We start from the raw sequence: 21,364 nt of genomic DNA, 5'->3' as shown, positions 1-21,364 counted from the left end.
CACTCGGACATAAAGCTTTTAATCACAGACCGTGCCTGGAAAAAGCAGAGGAAAGTGTGGATGTGCCCTAAATTTATTAAGAGTGCTGCTGTGACCCTAGAGAATCTTCTAGTGGTTCGCGGGGAAAGTTTTGAGAACCACTGGTCTCCAAGTGTCCCTATTTTCCAGGGACAATCCCAGATTTACAGAAGCCGTTCTGGCTTCTGATTTGATCCCGGAATGTCCTCCCTATTTTCACTGGAGAAATGTTGGAGGGTATGGAGCTATGCACCCCCGAAGGAGATAAATAGCCATACAACCTTTAGAAGGTACAGGGAAATGGTTTTTTTTTTTTTAATGTTTAGTTATGTTTTTATATATGTTGGAAGCTGTTAAGAGTGGCTGGGGCAAACCAGTCAGATGTGTGGGGTATAAATAATATTGTTGTTGCTGCTGCTGCTGCTGCTGCTGCTGCCATGGAAGTCATGGGGGCTGGATGTGGCCCAATCGCCTTCTCAATCCAGCCCGCGGACAGTATGGGAATCAGCGTGTTTTTACATGAGTAGAATGTGTGCTTTTATTTAAAATGCATCTCTGGGTTATTTGTGGGGCACAGGAATTTGTTAATTCCCTCCCCCGCAAAAAATATAGTTCGCCCCCCCCCCCAATGTCTGAGGGACAGTGGAACGGCCCTCTGCTGAAAAAGTTTGCTGACCCTGGAATAAGATGTCCCTATTTTCATTGGGGAAATGTTGGAGGGTATGTGCTGCATGTGCATACATTCAAAGCACACCCACCTCGGGGGGGGGGGGGAACCCTGGGAACGATAGTTTCTTAAGGGTGCTGGAAATTGTAGTTCTGTGATGGCTAAACTGCAGGTTCCTGGGTGGGTGTGCTTTGAATCATGGGTGTAGGCAGGATTTTTGTTGGGAACCTCAGATTTGCATTCATTTTGATTGATTTAGGGTTTTGATTGATTTAGGCTGCTGCCCAACCCCCCAACCCCCCGGCTACGCCCATGCTTTGAATGTATGCTGCGTAATGCATGCAGCCTGTGGCAGGTAAAGGTTCTTCTGGGTTTTTTGGGGAAGAGATTTTCCCAGCCCCATCTGAAGACGCTGCGGACTGAAACCACGCACGGAGGATGAGACCCTCGCCTTCTCCGGGAGGGTTGCGCAAACAGGCAGGCTCCCCTCCCTCGTCCCGTTGCTGTCGAGACTCCCCGGGAGAACCAGGCCCGAGCCAAGCGCGCGCGACCCACGGAGCCCCCCTGGGTCCGTCCGGGACGCGCGTGTCCCGAATCCTCCGGGCGCGCCCGCCTCTCTCTCTCCGCCCGCCTCTTGGCGGGCAGGCGAGGGCAGCAAAGCCTCCCTCCGCGCGTCACTTCCCGGGCAAGATGGCGGCGCCCGCGGGGCCGTGAAAGATGCGGCTCACTCGGAAGCGGCTGTGCTCCGCGCTGCTGGCCGCCTACTTGCTCTTCTCCCTCTACGCGGCTTACAGCGTCTTCCTGAAGCCCCGCCGCCCGGCCGCCTCGCGAGCTGCCGCCCCGAGGGAGAAGCAGGGGCGAGGTAAAGGGGACTCCTTCCTTCCTTCCCGCCGCCGCCGCCGCCGCCTCCTCTAATTCCGCTGCCCCACCACCTGCCCTGTTGCTCTCTGTATGACAAGCATCCCCACAGTCATTTATTACTGTATTATTATTAGTATTTAGTTTTAGGTGTGTATAGCATTGCAGTCTTGGCTCCTTGAGAGGCTGACTCTCTGCACTCCCCGTCACAGCAGGATTTGCATTTAGAGTTTATGGGGAAATGCAATGTTGCAAGATAGGACAGGCACATACAAGTCCTATTCTGTTCCTATATGGTGCTTCAAGTGATGTATCCAGGGGACTGGCCAACATTGGGGGCAGACTTCTAGGGGCCAAGGGCACTTCCAGGGGCCCCCCAAAATATTTGAAGGGGCCGACCCTCAAAGTGGATGGGCATTGCCAGTCTAATGGTGTGCATGCCTGCCTTGTGATCCATTATGTGGGGGCAGAGCTTACCCGTTTTCCCACCCCCATTATTTTATTCATGTTGGCACCCCTGCTGGCCAGATTCTGAGAGTCCACAGTCTTGTACCATCAGGCGCTTCCCAAGAACTCCAAAGTGCTTTTAAGAAGAGAAAGGGATAGGTAAATATTGTTGTAGATTCTTTGGGGCTTGATTGTGTTAGAAAATGGTAACAAAGTATAGGAAACGAGATTCATGCAGAGGTTGGAACGGTGTCAGGTTAAGGTTGCCACCATTGTTTTCATTAAGCAAATGTATTACAAGCAGATGTCACAAACTGGTATTTAACTGTTGAAGCAGATGTTAATATCAGGTGATTAAAGGTAAAGGGACCTCTGACCATTAGGTCCAGTCGTGGCCGACTCTGGGGTTGCGGCGCTCATCTCGCTTTATTGGCCGAGGAAGCCGGCGTACCGCTTCCGGGTCATGTGGCCAGCATGACTAAGCCACTTCTGGCGAACCAGAGCAGCACACGGAAACGCCGTTTACCTTCCTGCCAGAGCGGTACCTATTTATCTACTTGCACTTTGACGTGCTTTCGAACTGCTAGGTTGGCAGGAGCTGGGACCGAGCAACAGGAGCTCACCCCATCATGGGGATTCGAACCACCAACCTTCAGATTGGCAAGTCCTAGGCTCTGTGGTTTAACCCACAGCACCACCCGCGTCCCTTATCAGGTGATTACTTCATAGTATAAACCAGATGCCGTACGGATGTTTTGCAACACAACTCCCATCAACTCTGTCTAGCATGGCCAATGATGGGATGATGTGAGTTGTAGTCCAACAACATCTAAGAACATACATAGAGCATGCTGCATCAGGCCAGTGGCCCATGTAGCCCAGCATCCTGTTCTCACAGTGGCCGACCAGATGCCTGCAGGAAACCCACAAGCAAGACCTGAGCACAAGAGCACTCTCTCCTCCTGTGGTTTCAATCAGCTCCTCTGTCTGTGGAGCAGAGCAGGGCCATCATGGCGAGTAGCTGTAGCCTTGGCTAGTAGCCATCTGGAGGTTAGCAAAGGCTGGTGTAGACCAGGCATAGTCAAACTCAGCTCTCCAGATTTTTTGAGACTACAATTCCCATCATCCTTGACCACTGGTCCTGTTAGCTAGAGATGATGGGAGTTGTAGTCCCAAAACATCTGGAGGGCCGAGTTTGCCTGTGCCTGGTGTAGACTATGTATTAGGCCCTAGAACAAGAATTTTACGTTTTGGAGTAAAGTCAGCAGCTTCCAGCATAAGTATTCATTATATTTATTATATTTTCATTAAGGTAGTAGCATAGGAAGAAAGTGGTGTAGATTGTCTATCATATTTTGTGTTATTGTTAGTATTACTTTGTATTGCTTGGAAACAGTTGGTACTGAATTGCAGGTTGAGTAAACCAGGGGTTCCCAAAGTGTGGTCCACAGACCTCCAGTGATCTGTGAGCTTCAACTCTCTGGTGGCAGCTCTGTGGAGCAGTGGAGCTATGTGTGAAGAATGCTTTGTGAATAAGCACAGTGGCTGCTCTGTCTTTCTTTGAACCCAGAAGTCTGCCTGGAAGATGGATGGGATGGGCCAGAAATGACGAGGGGCAGAGAGGCTCTGACTTCCTCACAGGAATAAGTTCAGGGCTGGCATCAAAACAAAGGAAGAACCCAAATGGGGAAAAGAGACAGATAAGGCACTGAAGAGGAATGGAGAGTTAATACATATGGAAATGGAAACAGTAAGAAATAAATTTGTTTAGCACAACAGACATATCCATCACACTGAAATAGTCATATTGATTTTATCCGTATTTTTTTTATAACGTCTTTTATTACTTATTGTATTTTATTGCGTTGAAATTTGAATTCCAAAATACTTTAGCACCTAGTGCAGAAAATTCATTAAGTGGTCTGCCAAACCCTTGCAATTTCCAAGTGGTCGAAGCAGGGCAGAGTTTGGAAATTACAAGCTTTGTAATAAAAGTTGGGCCTTTTCCCCCTGAATGCCCCTGAATCCTTTTCCCCCCAATCACTTCAGTTTTCTCCAAGCTTCTATTATGTGTGGCAACCAAAATGAAGGACAGGACAAGACTGTGGAGAGGGTCCCTACAGTTTGTGAAACAACCAAGGTTTGCAGGAAAATTCTTCCAAACTCCTAAAAGCACTTTAGGTAGGATCAGTCTAAATGTGCACCTGAGCACAGATGTCATTTATTAGCAATTTTTTGCTTTCCTTTGGATGCATACTCTGTTGAAAGGAGAAGTGCAAAGAAACAATCCTTTCTTCATTCATCCAATATAGGCTTGCAGTTCCTACACAAGCTCATCTGCCCTCTGGTGTGCATAGGTACGAATAACACTGCTTAGTGAAACAGCTGTCTAGTTTGAATGTCTGTTTCTGAGTTCCTGCTTCAGCCAAGTCAGAGCCACAAGGCCTACTAATATTGAGCAAACACCTCAACTGTGTGTTTCTAACATGGTTGAAGCTTACAATAGTTCTCTCCTGCTTCGTAAGATCAGTGTGTGCATGGTGAAGGAAACTCTCACATGCATGTTGCCATAGTGCACTTTGGGATTTAGTTTCTCTAATAATGGGCACTTTGCTACATTTTACATTCTTCTATTTTCTTGTGTGTGTAAAGTGGAAGAAGGAAAGAGCTTCAGGTTTAAACTGTGTTGGCCTGTTGGGTAGCCATTACCACTACCCCAGTAAAAGTGCTCATCATATTTTCTTGGGTGGTATTGCTTTTCCATGGCTCAGTTTTTTAAGGAAGGCAGTTTGCATGCCCCGTAAGGTAGCCAGGCAGGCATGCAATGGGTGATTTATTACATTCTCCATAATAACGTAAGCAGCTACCTGAGAGAATCTCTCCCTTCTTCCAAAAATTCAAGAGGGGTTAAGACTAATAGGTTAGCTGCTGTGACTTTACTGAGCTCTTGTGTATGTTGCTGTTACATATTGATTCTACGAAGTTAAATGACTGGAGCAAAAATGTAAACACACGTTCATAAAGAAGGTAGAAAAGCCAACAAGAGGCAGCCTTACCAGCTGAGCCAAGTGAAACTCCCTCCTGGAAGAACTGCTTACCACAATTAGGATGGAGGAAAGGGAAAATGAATGGGCAAGCCTGGTGGGGATGAGGAGTTGGAGAGGAGTGGGACAGTACACACCTGAGGTTCACACCTGTGTCCCATCAAGAGTTCAAGGCACACAGAACACCTGCAGGACCCTGGAGAGCTCCCAGAGTTCTAACATGATAGCTTTGTGAACTGTTTTCTTGACAAGTACCTGCTGCACGCCAGCCTGTTAAATGGCTCTTACCTTATTCTGCCATTTTTTGCTCCTGTGGAACTGAGGAGGCAAGGGCACCATGCACGAGTCATCTGAACCAAAGGAGGTGGCAATACCGTGCCCCGTAGTTGGGAGCGTCCTGAAGATGGTCCTGACAGTTGTGTGTCTGTGAGTCATGAGAGACAGCACTGAAAGAAGCACATCACAAAGAGTTATAACTGACTCCTTGGTAGCTGCCTTATGCCAAGTTAGACCATTGGTCTATCTAGCCCAACATTATATGCATTGACCAGCAGAGGATCTCCAGTGTTTCAGACAGAAATCTTTTGCAGCCAGGGTTAGAAGCTGGGACCATGTATTGTTCTGGTTTCACAAAGGAGCCCACAGAATAATTTCAGCACCGTGGAAAGCTCCTAGTAAGCCACTTGTTCTAAACAAGGGTTGGAAGTGAACTGAGGCCTTTTGAGTCTCTGCCTCCAATCCACATTTCCCAGGCTTCCCCCTTTGGGAGAAAAAGCCTCTTAAAGGGTCAACCCTGTGGCATGAGGGTGGACATTTCTACTGTATTCCATGACCTGTTGAACTGGATGGGTACTATTGGGACCCTTGATTCAAGTGAAAGTATCTCCAAGGATCCTGGCTCCAATCTATGGGCTCTGATGCTGTGGCATTTGGTTCAGTGGCTCCTTCCTGCCTGTTTTGGATTCAGTGGTCCCCTGATTACCAGCATTAGGATCACTGTCAGGAACAAAATCTGGCTTCTTAACCAGTGATGTTGTAGCCTTCTGCTTGGTCTCTTGATCATTGCTGGACTTTGGGGTCATGACAGACTATTTGCATAGAAAGCATATGCTGAGCTATGTTTCCGTGTTTTTTTTTATTATATAAAAAAGTATTTATGCACTTCAGGTGTCACAGTTTTAGTATATCTACAGCACGGGCCTGTAACAACACATTCAACAAAGTTCTGGTGTAATGGTTCACGTTGTCTACATTTTTTATTCTTAGAACATGCTGTTTTGGGAACTGAAGAATGGAATCCTTGGGAAGTTGATGAGAAAAACGATTTGCAGCGGAAGTCTGCAAATAGTCTTCAACTGTTAAAAAAGATGCAAGTGCAACAGGAACAAACAGACCTGAGGGTACAAATTTGGGGGAAAGCTGCTATTGGTAAGCGCTTGTCATTAGCAATGTGATTGCTGTTTCTAAATAATATTGCTTCACTCCTTTGGTTCGATCCTTAACATTTCATTACTGAACTATTGCATTCAGTGGGTTTACTTCCTCATAACTTGAGTTTAGGATTATAATGTTAGGCAGGATTCCAAGCCCACTTTGCTGATAGCAAGCCTTGTTAACTTCCATTGGACTAGCTTCCTAGTAGATATTATTAGGATCATATCTTGTAAAATGGAGCATAACATTTCCTGCCCAGTGATTTAAAAATTAATTTGACTACAGATGTTAAAAGTTTCTGAACGTACAGGGGCAGATGGGGCTCATCAACCTAGGAGGGTAGCCATAGGAGAAGGAAAACCCTGATCCTAAAACTCCGCTGCCTTGCGGCTATACTCATTCATGAGAAAGGCTTCAGGAGTAAACCCCAAGGAAAAGTCCATTCCTGCTACCTTGCTGAGACTCCTCCTTCAGCTCTGGCTCCTGCCTTGTGGAAGGCACAAACCTCCATAAATCTCTCCCCCCTTCTGCTGGATTAGCCTTTGGCCCCATTTCTTTTTCCACCCTTTCCTTGGAGCCCCGCCAGTCCCTGACACCTTTCCTATTTTTCTGTATTTCTCTCATTGATTTCACATTGATGGTATAAAGCCCTTTGCAGTGGTAAATGGACGGACACTCTCTATGATGCTTCTAAGGTTTCTGAGGGTGTCTTTCTTCAATACTGAATGGGGTGGAATATTAGCCTGAGAGTGGGATCTGTCAAAGGCAGCTCTGCTATCAGGTTTTCCTCCTAGTGGGCCAGGGCTTCTCTCCATGCCAAATATCCCAAAGCCTTATATCACCTTGCAGATATAAGTCCACCTTGCATGCATCAGCACTCCTGTAGGTTTCCTGCTTTCTCGTCTGCTTAGATCCCCTCTCTAAAGCACCCTTCATTGCTCTTATTTATTGCAGACCTTTATTTACCTTGCCAAGTTGTGTTGCTTTATTGGAGTTGGCCTGCTTTGCTTCTTTTTGTCTTCATTTCTCGTTAAGGTATCTAGGAGTTCAGATGCGTCCCATATTGTTCAAACTATAAATCATGTTTTCATAGGCCTTTACCTGTGGCAGCATATCTTTGAAGGTCTTCTTGAGCCTGCTGATGTGTCAGCCCAGTGGAGAGAAGGAAGCGTCACAGCAGGGAAATCATTCTTCAGGTACCAATTGTATGATACCTCTTTTAAGTTTAGTTGTGGCAGTATTTCTTAGCTCAGTGAACATACTTAAGGTAATTTTGTGCATTAGTTAGTGAAATTGTCCAAACAGAATGTTTATTCAACAATGAATAATGTGATTACACTCTCTCTCTCTCTCTCTCTGTGTGTGTAAATATATATATATATATATATATATATATATATATATATATATATTGCTGGTACAACAAGCCTTGGGGTCAGGCCATGAAGAGTTGGCAGCAACAGACAGTGCAGGACAAAGCCTTATAGTGGTCTTAATTGCTTGGGAGAAATTGCACAGTTCCTCTTCATTCCATTACAAAAACAATAGAGCAAAATCCTTTGAGCATCAGTGATAACTATTATTTAAAATGTCCACCTGGTGTGTTATATTGCATTATTTGTAATACCTGTAAGCCTTGCAATGCCTGTGCTTTGTCGTTCACAGCTTCATTACGGGTCCAGCTGTTGTCCCCGGCTACTTCTCAGTAGAAGCTGACAATGTGGTTCTAGTGCTGAATGGCCGAGAGGAAGGAAAGATCTCCTACGCCACTCAGTGGCTGCATTATGCACAAACATTAGTACAAACTCACAAGCTGCAGCATGTTGCTGTTGTGTTGCTTGGAAATGAACAGTGCAAAAATGAATGGATTTCCCCTTACTTAAAAAGATACGGGGGGTTTGTGGACCTGCTCTTCGTAATATACGACAGCCCCTTAGTGAACGAAGAAGATATTTTCCAGTGGCCTTTGGGAGTTGCTACGTAAGTCCTGAAAACGTTCAGGAAAATATTTTTAATTTGCATATGCCTAAAAATTATGTCATATGTATTTACGTGTATAACAGTTAATTAAGATGGGATATACGTTGAATACACAATGATTTATAGAATAGCTGTATTAAGCAAAAAGTAGTATTTTCCTATTGTTGATAGTGCTAGTTTTCACTTTGGGATTAGGATTATTGTGTTTAAGAATCAGAAATGATTTGTTGATTGAACTACAGTTTTAAGTGGGTGGGAATTCAATTGTGAACAGTTCCTTGGAAGAAAACTCCACTGGGCACATAGGCCCTTCCTTCTGAGTCAACTTGTACAGAATAATTATTATTATTATTATTACTATTATTATTATTAATTATTTGTACCCCGCCCATCTGGCTGGGTTTCCCCAGCCACTCTGGGCGGCTTCCATAGAAACCAAAAATACACTAAAATATCACAGATTAAAAACTTCCCTGAACAGGGCTGCTTTAAGATGTCTTCTGAATGTCAGGTAGTTATTTATCACTTTGACATCTGATGGGAGGGCGTTCCACAGGGCAGGCGCCACTACCGAGAAGGCTCTCTGCCTGGTTCCCTGTAGCTTTGCTTCTCGCAATGAGGGAACCGCCAGAAGGCCCTCGGCGCTGGACCTTAGCATCCGGGCAGAACGATGGGGGTGGAGACGCTCCTTCAGGTATACTGGGCCGAGGCCGTTTAGGGCTTTAAAGGTCAACACCAGCACTTTGAATTGTGCTCGGAAACGTACTGGGAGCCAATGTAGGTCTTTCAAGACCGGTGTTATGTGGTCTCGGCGGCCGCCCCCAGTCACCAGTCTAGCTGCCGCATTCTGGATTAGTTGGTCTCCCCAGCCACTCTAGGCAGCTCCCAACAGAATATTAAAAACACGATAAAATATCAGTCCTTAAAAACTTCCCTAAACAGGGCTGCCTTCAGATGTCTTCTAAAAATCAGAGAGTTGTTTATTTCCTTGACATCTGGTGGGAGGGCATTCCACAGGGCAGGTGCCACTACCGAGAAGGCCTTCTGCCTGGTTCCCTGTAACCTCACTTCTCGCAGGGAGGAAACCACCAGAAGGGCCTTGAAGCTGGACCTGCTGAACGATGGGGGTGGAGACGCTCCTTCAGGTATACAGGGCTGATTGCTGTGATGTCTACACAGGTTGCATTCTTTCAGCTAATATATACCAGCATTTACATTGAGATTCTTTTTTTTTTTTAAAGTTAGGATTGTATTTAAATTAAAGAGATCTGATTTTATATTTGTATACTACTTCTTCTCACTGAGGGGCAGCTGCATAACTATATTGGTAATATAGTGGATCTGAACACAACAGAATTGCATGAAACATAGTTTTGCAGATATTTGGGTCCCCCAGACCGCACTCTTGGTGGGATGGAAATAACTATAGCATGTGCCACTGTTCTGTTGCTCCATTAATGTTAGCTGATTTGGGGCAAGAAGAAGGGCTCCTCCCATCACCAGTATATCCTATGGAAGATGCTTATAAAAGAGTTTCACCATGGGGTCTTCCCTTGCAGCCTAAATCTTAGAATGAAGTGGAATAACTTGTCAAATGGATGATAATAATAAGTTCTTGGATTGTGAATGCATTGCTGGTCCATTTCTTCAGGAGCTCAGTAGATTGTGCTGTGTTAAAAATTGGCTAAAACAGGAATAGTGATCCTATGGCCTCCAGATGTTGTGGGGCTCAGCTCCCCACAGCCACAACCAGCATGGTCAGTGGCCATAGACAGTCATCCAGTAACATCTGGGGGATCACAGGCTGCCCTTCCTTGGATCAAAGGTTGATAATAATATCACAGAGACAAAAAAAGCAAGGAGAGTTCTTGTGTGCGAAGGTTGCACTTGGGGAGTTGTACTCCGCTGACGTAAATGTGGTCGTGAATGCTGTACTAAGATGGAAAGGAAATGCCTTTCACTTTTGTGAATGGCTTACATGGAAATGAAAGAATAAAGCCAAATGAAAGAGCCTTTGAATTGACGCACCATTTATTAGGGGGGGATGAACAGCGCTTTACATTCTGCATCTTCTCAACAGGCTCATGTAACCAAATAAACAATCAGGAGTGTCAATTTTAAAGAAGCCAGTCACTTCTGCTAGCAAGAAAGTAGATGTAGATCAGGAATAGAAAGTTTTGAATAAAATGAAGGGGCAGACTAGCATGGAAAAGGCTGTGAGCAGAGTTGGAGACAGATAGATAAGTTTGACTGCTAAACAGATTCCTATGCATGTCTACTAAGACATAAGTCCCTCATGAGACTTCCTCCAAGGAAAGCATGCTTAGGATTACAGTCTGAAGTAGGCATAATGAAATGTGTTTTACAGTCCTGTAAGTACGCTGTGGATTGCAACCTTCATAAACGAATAGTTCCAAATCCTTGCATTCGTGGTTTTTCCCCCCCTGACAACTGCTTCATACACAGAGACATGTTTTATTTTCATTACAGCTACAGATACTTTCCTGTAGTTGAACCGAGTTGGTCAATGCTCCACACGCCAAGACCGTACCAGTGTAATTTCTTAGGAACCATTTATAAGAATTCAACAAGAGAGATCCTAGTGGACGTCCTGAAGCAAAATGGACTCGATAAGCTTTGTTGGATTTCAGCCAGAGAAGAGTAAGAACTATAGCCTGTAACAGCAAAAATATTAACAGTTAAAAATTCCAATGTTTTATGTTGACTGCATCAAAATTTTGATACCAATTTGCAATAATTGCCCGCATGGGGTGTGTGTGTGTGTGCGCGTTTGCGCGTTTTGAAATGCCAAAATTGTTGGATGATGGCTTTATGATAAGGGTTCAAATAATGGTACCATACCAGCACTTTATAAAACTGCTATATGCATCATGATGTGCAAGTAGAGTTCCAAGATGATGATGATGATGATCCGCCCATCTGGCAACAGAATACTAAAAACAGAATAAAACTGGGCTGCTTTCATCTGTCTTCTAAAAGTCAGATAGTTGTTTATTTCCTTGACATCTGGTGGGAGGCCGTTCCACAGGGCGGGCACCACTACCGAGAAGGCCCTCTGCCTGGTTCCCTTGTAACCTTACTTCTCGCAGGGAGGGAACCGCCAGAAGGACCTCGGAGCTGGACCTCAGTGTCCGGGCTGAACAATGGGGGTGGAAACGCCGCTTCAGATATACTGGGCTGAGGCCGTTTAGGGCAGGCATAGGCAAACTCAGCCCTCCAGATGTTTTGGGACTACAACTCCCATCATCCCTGACCACTCTCTATTTTTGAGCTGTGTGTATGAACGCATAGAATTTGAATGGAAATCCTTTAGAAATAGTTTGAGATGTGCAGCATTCAAGGTCAAAGCACTGTTGTTCATTCTCTTGACTATTCTAGTTTGTTATTTTATAAATCGTTTAAAATATGCACTCTTTCTTTCTGATCAACCTCACAAATAAGTGAAAATCAACATAATGACTTGGGTCTGTTCCATCTCTGTGTGTCCCCCAAAAGCCCGCTTTGCCCCCTAATAGTCACCTGAACAATGTGGGATGAGAGTCCGGAGGCTGCTGAGATGGAGGAGAGGACAGGAAACATTACTTTTGTGAACTTCCTTACGTTAACTTATCTTAGGATCCAAGCCATTAAGCTCTTTAAAACAAGGCAGTAATGATTGATGAAGGCACTGGGGAAACAGTGATGTAAACTATCCACTCCCCAGTTCTTAGATATTACTGTTGTAGCTGTGGCTGCTACACCGAACGGCTGCACTAAAAATGTGGTGTGAATCTTTTGTTTTCCGCAAAATCTGTTGTTGACGAAGTATGCACTTTCAGCATCCTTTTGTCTTTTTTTTCTAGGTGGTGGCCTCAGGAAACAAATGAGAGCCGTCGAAACTACCACGACGCATTGCTACAGAGTGATCTCACGTTATGCCCAGTGGGAGTAAATACAGAATGCTACAGGGTTTATGAGGCATGCTCATTTGGCTCCGTTCCTGTTGTAGAAGATGTAATGACACCAGGCAATTGCGGAAATTCATCTGTGTCCCACAGTGCCCCACTGCAATTACTAAAGACCACGGGAGCTCCCTTTATCTTTATTAAAAACTGGAGAGAACTTCCTGCCGTTTTAGAAAAAGAGCAAAATATGACTTTGCAACAAAAGATTCAGAGGAGGAAACAGCTTATGGAATGGTATCGGCAATTCAAAGCACAAATGAGACAAAAAATTATTAGCACACTGGAAAATTCATTTTTAGCTAAGGACGGAGGAGGTTAATTCTTACTCTGATAGGCTATAGTGTAATGCGGATCATTGGAAGCCAGAGCTGCTTCCCAAATTGGTTTCCCCCCCACGAAATAAAAATGTAAACATAAATGCATGTCCATAATATAAGGATCCTGCATGAATACCAGCTGTCAGTGTTGACGAAATGGATTCGCATGCCACCTTGCAGTCCCATCCACTATGGGACTCTCTGAGCAGATTTGGTGGGAGACTGCAGGGAGAAAAAGAGGAAAGGACGCTGTTTTGCATGAGCAGAAGGCTGCTTGTATAGTGTTAGATGTTGCCCAATGGCCTGAAAATTAATTAAGAACTCAGTTTACAAAAAAAAAAAAAAAAAGTCTTGTCACTGAAGAATCTGCCTCAAATCACGTCAATAAGTTTATTTGTTTATTTTCAATATTTAGTTACCATCCAATAACTAAAGTTCCTTGAGCGGTTCGTCAGTAAAAATTAAAACCATAGAACATATAATGAAATGTATCTTAAATCTAAGCAACGACAAAACCAGCCGCAAAATATCACCAGCAACAAAGATCATCAGTGCAACAGGATGGACAGGCTTAGAAAAATGATGGAGGTATTTCATTGTTTTCCTGACTTTCTGAAAATAGGATTAAAAACACAGTGGGGTTTTAATTAGCTTGTTTGAGTGTGGAATAAAACAGGTTCAGTGAGCAGAATAAAATTATCGAAACTAATCTTTTTCCAGCAAAGAGAATTAATAAAACTCTGTAAGCTGCTGGTGGGCAGGAAGTTTCAGTCTATTTCTTCCACAGCAGATGAGCTCCTGTCCCCCCACAAACAAGACACTTTACCACTTCTATCTGAAGGTGGGGTTCGTAACAGGAATTCACCACTTTTGACATAGAGACAGGTGTGTGGTGACTTTCAGATGGGAGTACCGTATTGCAATCTATGTAGAGCTGCATTTGAATATGGTTCAGGAGCTTCTGCTAGTGTGAAATGTTTCCGCTTGGCTGTTGACATGTACAAGTAGGCACCATCCTGTAATAGCTCTTTTGAGACTCCTGCATTGGCTACCAATCTGTTTCCCTGGAGAGCTCAGGTCCTGATTGCCTCTCTTCTAGTATGAAAAATACAGCAATCTCCCGCTGCCCCCCATCAGCATTAAAAAATGACTTGCTTCTGCTTTTTTGTGAAGGTCATATTGGCCTCTGCACACTAAACTGGCCTTCCCTGTTTGTAACCTCATAGTTTGGAATTTGATCTACCGTGGGCGAGCCGTGTTGACTTCTTCCCTGTTATCTTTCGGGAGGCAAGTTAAGACGACTTTCTTGCTGTTGATTTGAGGGTCTTTGTTCTGCTGACTAGCTGTTTTATTCTTGTATTTCAATTTTTATTACAACTTGTTTTATGGTTGTGTGTTAAAAGACTTTCTGTGTTCATAAAGTGGTATACAAATTACTTAAACACAGTATCAAAATCAAGGTCATAGCAAAACCCAATTCATGCAAACTAATAATAATTTTATTATTTGTACCCCGCCCATCTGACTGGGTTGCCATCCACTCTGAGTGGTAATTTTGCAGTAATAGCTATGGGGAGTGGGGGTGGGGACAACCACCACAACTACATAATGACTATGGAGTCCAGATGCCATTTGTATGAAGTGTATTCCAGGGAGGGTCTCTTCTTTTTTAATGTTGAGAATGCATACTCATTTGTTGTTGTTGTTTAGTCATTTAGTCGTGTCCGACTCTTCGTGACCCCCTGGACCAGAGCACGCCAGGCACTCCTGTCTTCCAGTGCCTCCCGCAGTTTGGTCAAACTCATGCTGGTAGCTTCGAGAACACTGTCCAACCATCTCGTCCTCTGTCATCCCCTTCTCCTTGTGCCCTCAATCTTTCCCAACATCAGGGTCTTTTCCAGGGAGTCTTCTCTTCTCATGAGGTGCATACTCATAGGATGGTTAAAAATCATTGCCAATGCATGGGGGAATCACTTCAGCCAAACAACTTGCTGCAAGGAGCAGCCTCTATGTGATTGCATTTTTGGTTGCCATGTCACCAATCCCATATATATGAATGGGGCTAATGTCTTGCAGGTCTGGGTGGAAGGGCCCTCATATATGTGTAGGCAGGTGTTTGCACACTCCACATTACTAAGGGTTCTACAGAGTACATGCAGTTTAGAATCAATCTATTTTTAAAAAGATGAACTTAAAGTATTAAAAAGAAAAGTTGTGTTGCAATTGTATACACACTTTACCCTACAAGTAAGTTGAATATAGTCCAGTTTATTTCTTTTTTTTAAAAAAAAATATTGATTAAAGATTTTCCTTGTTTACAAAAGCACATGCATTGTCTCTTTCTTCAGGTTGTGTTTTCTACACATCAGTTACATTTGTTGTGAGACATTGGTGTTATATGTAGTGTAGGGTTGGGAAGAAAAGAGGGGGAGAGAAGGGAGAGGGGTAGGGTGGTAAAGCTTATGTTCTTTTACTTAGTCTGAGGCTTTGTGTGGTTTCAGATTTTTGAGGACCATATCTATTTCCTCCTGGGTGATAGGACTGTCCATTAATTCTTGCTCTTCAGCGGTTAAGGTTAGCATGGTCAGTCCTGCTAGAAATTTTCTGATTTCCTTCTCAGATGAGTTGTGGGAGGTTTTTTTTTTATTATTTGCAAATTCTGAGGTTATTTCTTTGGAGGAGAATGCTTTGCTACCATCATTTTTGGTGATGCAATGTATTCTTGTTTTGAGTGATTCCCCCCCCCCCTGTTTGCTAATAGTCTGGAGTTTTTCCCTCCTTACTCATAGAAGCGTTTTTTTGAATATAGGATGTTGATAGTTGTTTTGTTGATTTCTAGTGAGTCTATTTCCCTTCTTTTTTGTCCTATAAGTTTAAGGAGTCTTTTAGCTCCTGTTTGTAGCGTGATGAGAGGGTTGTGATGTCTTGTTCTATTTTGCTAATTTTTTAGAAGGTTTGTTTTTTAAGGGATGCTTTCTCTTTTATGCAGGCTCCTCTGGTGGACTGCTTTCATTGTGTCCCAAAGGATCGAAGTTGTAATATTGTCTGCGTCATTTTCTTTGAAGTAGTTCTGGAAAGTTTTCTCGAGACTCTCCGATTAATTTGTTTGTGCTTAGGATGGGACTGAAAGACCAAGTTGGGGTGGTTCGTGTTTCATCTCGTATTTTAAGGGTAGCTTCTACTGGGGTGTGGTCTGTGATTTTGATGTTACCTATGTTCATTGACTCAAACAAGGGGGCTAAGCCTTCTCTGAGCAGTATGCTATCCAGTCTGGTCATTGTGCCATGGAGTCTAGTTTATTTCTGAGTTGAAAGGGTTGTATCCAATGCTACTCATATTCAGAGCAGTCCAATGAAATTAATGGACTTGACTATCATAGGTGCATTAATTTCAGTGTGTTTACTCTGAGCAGAACTTAGTTGGATACAACCCTAAATCATACTTCCTTAGGGTTGGATACAACCCTAAATCATACTTCCATACTTCATGGTTTCTGAGCATAGCTGTTTCCACACATTCCCTGAATACCATCTTCAATCCCAAGTTTTTCATAACAAGGATTTTTCATCTTCTAATAATTTTTTCCATCCACCCATAGCAATATGGAACATGCAAAAAAACCCAAACGACCCCAAACCATTAATGAATGAAAAAGTGGGAGTCTGACGAAATAAAACATTGCATATGGCCTCTTCAGTGGTGCTCTTTATTGGCTTTTGCAGAAAGCTAGCCACAAGGCAGCTGTTTTCTTTTAAAAGGAGGCAGCTGGTACGTGGGCGGCCCTTGTGTAGGGCAGCTGTGCAACATAGCTAAGCCTAGCACAGTCGGTATTCAGGGAGGTCCCCTGAATTTGGGGGGCATTTATTATTATCTGTCCAAAATGGGAATGCCCAGCATTGAACTGCAAATAGCATTTCCCCAGAAAACAAAATACAGCGTTCAGAAATTTAACAAAAGGTTCTGCATATAGTACAATATGCAACTCAGTCAACTGGGTGCAAAACCACTCCCAATGTACTCTACATTGGCCCACCAACACTGTAAAGTGAAATTAGATGCAGCTAAACCCCACTTGAAAGTCATGCTCTTGCCAGTCAAGAGTTGCCTGGAGATCACAAGAAGATTAATCTTGAAGGAATCGTAAGAAATACTAGATCAGGAACGGAGGAGGTGGGGGCTGGTCTTGGTTCCCCGCCCCCTCTTACTACCACAATACAGTAGAACGCTTTGTCAATTTATTTTTTACAATAGCAGGTTCATTTTCAACATTTTCATTATCTGATGGATGCAAGCTTTTCCCTTGGTTTCTGTTTTTTGTTACCAAGGAAACGGCTTCAGCTAATGAAATGCATTTAAATAGTGTATTCATTTTGCTGTACAATGTTTATTCACTGAATTCCTGACCTGTTTTAAAGTTGCTGCTTTCAAAATATTTATTCTACTCATACCTTCATACATTTCCATTTACTACATGACTGCAGTGGCTTAGGGCTCCCAAGGTTTCTTCCCCATCTGGGCTCAACAGGTCTTCCAGTTGCACAAGGAAAACAACAGATTAATCTGTTGCCCATCACTGCATGTACATGCAGGGGGAAATGTTGCATTCTGAATTTTGGCCTGTCTCAAATGTTAAAAGCAGTCAATAACGAAACATTTAAATAGGCAACCATATGGAAGCTTTATTTTATTTTATTTCTTGGATAGAGACACTTGTTTCATACACAATGGAAAGCTGTATATCCAAGACAGGCCAGTATCAGGTTTAATGCTACATGCAAATGAACAAACGCAAATGTTGGGGCATAAGGACAAAAATAGGACCTTTGTTCTCTGCCTGTCCTTTAAATACTGCCCAGTGGCTGGTTCATTGTGTTGTCTCCGTACAGCAATAAGATGGCAGATCCTTTCCAAGTGGTCTTCATGTCTCTTGAAGGTACCTGCTCTTTCACATATCAAGGATGAAAATATAGTGGTTGCTGATAGTTGTGTTTGTATTTTTTTACCTTTGTAGAATGATTCCCACAAGGCAGCTTTAAATATCAAATGATGTTATGCTTTCCCTGTTGATGAGTGCATCACATGCCTTGAAGCTTCTTCTGCCTGCAGCCATTCATGCTTGTTTGTTCCAGTGATTTCTCTCTACTAATTACATTTAGTAACGTAAAATCCTAAGTCTCTAATCAGGTCTCTTGGGTTTTGAGTACTTGGGCTTGTAAGCAGTTTCCATCATCTTTCCTCTAGCCTAAGACTTTCCATAGAGGTTTCAGCTGTAAATAGTAATTTATTTATATATATATTTATTCTTTTAAAAAATAATAATAATATTGCAGACCTGAAATGGAATATAACTTACAAGGTGAGTTTAAAAAGTAGTTCTTAAAATTGTACGAGTGGTGTTTTAGACATAATTTTCTTCCTATAATAAAGATGTCTCCTACAGGAGACATCATCAAAATGGATTCAGAGGGAAGGGAGGTTTGATTTTTTTTCCACAGCAAAACAGTGGTAGAAAAATCTATGTATAGGAAGATATCACAAGCCCAAGTCCCAGGGACACCATCTGTGATCTGTGAAGTACACAACACTATATTAATTTCATGTCATATGCTGGTCAAGCCAAGCCAAACCAAGCCTATCTACCTGATGAGAAGTGGAAGTTTTATGGTCACATTAAACCTATCAAATGGAAAGCGCAGTCATTTAAAAAAAGAACAACAACAAAAATAACAGCAAAGCCTTTTGTTGGCATCCATATGTGTGGGGCTTTTTCACCTCTTATAACATTAAGACACACAGTATGTGGAGGCAAATGGGGTATCTAGCTGAGCTGGTTTGTCGTGTGTGTGTGTGTGTGTGTGTGTGTGTGTGATGAGAACAGGGACCAACAAAAGGGGCAATTTGAGCTATAACACAATATAGCCATTTACTCTAGCTCTGCATTTTTTCCTAATAAATTGTGAGTGCTCAGAAACCTGCATATGAAGAGGGGCTTTGTCTTACATACCTCATCACAACCCATAAACACCCCTCTCTCTCTCTTTTTCAAACCAAGGCTTCTGGAAGGTAAAATTATCCTCTGGGACTCTCATACTGATCAGACCTGAGAGTCAGAGCTTAGTGACCACTTGCAAATTTGGACCAGGCCTTCCTGGTTGAAGATGGGTGAGATCAAGAAACTATAACTATCAGGATGTAGATCTTCCTTGGCTATCACCAGTTACCAGAGATTGATCAGTTGATGCTTTAGAAAGAACGTTATAGCAAAGTCGCTGAAGTTCATCATATCCTGAGTTGTAATATGAATTTGTTCAATGTGCCATGCTTGGCTTTATTGGAAACTGAGTATCATTTCTTCCATGAGTCCTACTCTGGCTGAGGACTCAAAGCAAAGTTGTGCATGTCTGAGGTCAGCATTCAGGCTGACCTGGCTGCTCTACAGATGAGTGCACCAAAGATCTTCCTGTTGAAAGCCTTTCTCATGATTAAATTCTGGCTGATTGCTGAGAACCACATGACCAGAACACACAACCCAACAGCAATCTTGTGAATATCTTCTCTCTGTTTCAGTCCATTATTTCAGTTGTCCCTTCCAAATAGATTTTGTGGTTGCAGTTGCTCTCCCCACCATATCTAAAACTCCCTGCTTATTCCACTGCCACCCTCCTGCAAGTCTTTGTGGCAGCTGTGAGTCGTGGTGGCGGCTGACAACTACAATTCCCAGGTACAACACAGAACCAGGAGACAATTTTCAAATTATCTTTGCTGAGAAATCAAATAAATCTTACCTCCACAGTAACTTGAGTTGAAGAATGAGTTTGCTCCAACCTGGTTTGCTACAATCATTAGGGATGTGAGACAATACCCCTGGGGAAGCCTCTTGCTGTTTCCTGGAATGTGATTTCCACGAGGGCAGGATGATGTAATCTTGGTTAGTCTGAATTTAGAGAAAGCTAGGGTACTTAGGGACGCGGGTGGCGCTGTGGTCTAAACCACAAGCCTAGGGCTTGCCGATCGGAAGGTCGGCGGTTCGAATCGCCATGATGGGGTGAGTTCCTTTTGTTCGGTCCCTGTTCCTGCCCACCTAGCAGTTCGAAAGCACGTCAAGTGCAAGTAGATAAATAGGTACCACTCCGGTGGAAAGGTAAACGGCATTTCCGTGCACTGCTCTGGTTCTCCAGAAGTGGCTTAGTCATGCTGGCCACAGGACCCGGAAGCTGTCTGTGGACAAACGCTGGCTCCCTTGGCCTATAGAGCGAGATGAGCGTCGCAACCTCAGAGTCGTCCGCGACTGGACCTAATGGTCAGGGGTACCTTTACGTTTACCTAGGGTACTACAGTGGTAGCCAAAAGACTCTCCCTCTCTCTCCAGTGCGGTGTAGTGGTTAAGAGCGGTAGTCTTGTAATCTGGGGAACCGGGTTCGAGTCTCCGCTCCTCCACATGCAGCTGCTGGGTGACCTTGGGCTAGTCACACTTCTCTGAAGTCTCTCAGCCCCACTTACCTCACAGAGTGTTTGTTGTGGGGGAGGAAGGGAAAGGAGAATGTTAGCCGCTTTGAGACTCCTGAAGGGGAGTGAAAGGCGGGATATCAAATCCAAACTCTTCTTCTTCTTCTTCTTCTTCTTCTTCTTCTTCTTCTTCTTCTTCTTCTTCTTCTTCTTCTCTCTCTCTCTCTCTATATATATATAGGTAAAGGTACCCCTGCCCATACGGGCCAGTCGTGTCTGACTCTAGGGTTGCGTGCTCATCTTGCTTAAGAGGCCGGGAGCCGGCGCTGTCCGAAGACACTTCCAGGTCACGTGGCCAGCATGACAAAGCTGCAGCTGGTGAGCCAGCACCAGCGTAGCACACAGAAACACCGTTTACCTTCCCGCTATAAAGCAGTACCTATTTATCTACTTGCACTTAGGGGTGCTTTCGAACTGCTAGGTAGGCAGGAATATATATATATATATATATATATATATATATGCATGCAATTTGCTAATATGGCTAGGGTGCTGTCACTTATCATTTAGATTGCCAATTGCCACACACACCAACAACACAAAAATGAAAGGGCAAGTTGCTGCCCAAAGAGTTTACAATCTAAAATTTGACACAGATGATTTCAACATAAAACAATTCTGTTATTGCAATTCCGCTGTTGCAATTCCGCTGTTGCAATCACATGGGTTAATGTCGACTATATGACTGACAGAGCTAACATTTTACTGAACTTCGCATTATGACTGCAAGCTCCTTTTTCCTGATTGGTTACAGACAAATAACCTAGAGCTGAATAAGTGAACTTGGAATTTTTGGCCGGGCTTGGACTCCCATTAGCTATTTTGCTGCTATGCTAGGGTTGCCATATTTCAAAAAGCTTTTTTAGGAAGACCCCAAAACTGATGACTTGCCTAAGATCCAGGACAAAGCACCATCTTTCGGAAGTCCCCACCGGACATCAATTCTGCCTTTGAAATTCCATTAATGTCTGGGATAATTTGGGTGTATGCCAGCCCTATGCTATGCTTTTCTATTAAACAAGCGCTCCTCAAATTATAATTTTCTGCACTCCTTCAAGGATTACATCCACCAATCAGAGATTATGCCACCTCTGACACTGCCCATCAGCTTTTCAGACTCCATGTGGA

General features: G+C 43.6%; 1 protein-coding gene and 1 long non-coding RNA gene across 4 annotated transcripts in view; both read left to right on the top strand.

Moving 5' to 3' along the window:
• The window catches only part of LOC309350924, a 215,457-nt gene that overhangs the window by 39,794 nt on the left and 154,299 nt on the right, over positions 1–21,364 (top strand). The gene's annotated exons all lie outside the window — the stretch shown is intronic.
• RXYLT1 (ribitol xylosyltransferase 1) lies at positions 1,138–15,053 on the top strand. Of its 3 annotated transcripts, XR_014160511.1 has the most exons (7): positions 1,138–1,547; positions 6,301–6,462; positions 7,562–7,664; positions 8,134–8,448; positions 10,939–11,109; positions 12,312–14,425; positions 14,667–15,053. XR_014160511.1 is itself a non-coding variant. In XM_081878053.1 (6 exons), exons 1-6 carry the CDS (start codon positions 1,403–1,405, stop codon positions 12,730–12,732), a joined length of 1,317 nt encoding a protein of 438 aa, XP_081734179.1. In that variant the 5' UTR covers positions 1,138–1,402; the 3' UTR covers positions 12,733–15,053. The 3 variants fall into 3 exon arrangements, 2 of the variants coding, with proteins under 2 accessions (XP_081734179.1, XP_081734180.1); XM_081878053.1 differs by having other exon boundaries at positions 12,312–15,053; XM_081878054.1 differs by lacking the exon at positions 1,138–1,547 and adding an exon at positions 3,232–3,740 and having other exon boundaries at positions 12,312–15,053.

The sequence above is a fragment of the Podarcis erhardii genome (assembly GCF_964252035.2).
Source record: "Podarcis erhardii genome assembly, chromosome: 10".
In the NCBI taxonomy this organism is placed as follows: domain Eukaryota; kingdom Metazoa; phylum Chordata; class Lepidosauria; order Squamata; family Lacertidae; genus Podarcis; species Podarcis erhardii.
The sequence above is the reverse complement of the archived record's forward strand: the minus strand, read 5'-3'. Positions and strand labels throughout refer to the sequence as shown.

Bases quoted from the DNA above. Each gene is read 5' to 3' on its own strand.
- RXYLT1 (XM_081878053.1), top strand. From the start codon at position 1,403: ATGCGGCTCACTCGGAAGCGGCTGTGCTCCGCGCTGCTGGCCGCCTAC. The intron at 1,548-6,300 runs GTAAAGGGGACT...TTTTATTCTTAG, and splicing joins GAGGGAGAAGCAGGGGCGAG to AACATGCTGTTTTGGGAACT. The intron at 8,449-10,938 runs GTAAGTCCTGAA...TTTTCATTACAG, and splicing joins TGGCCTTTGGGAGTTGCTAC to CTACAGATACTTTCCTGTAG.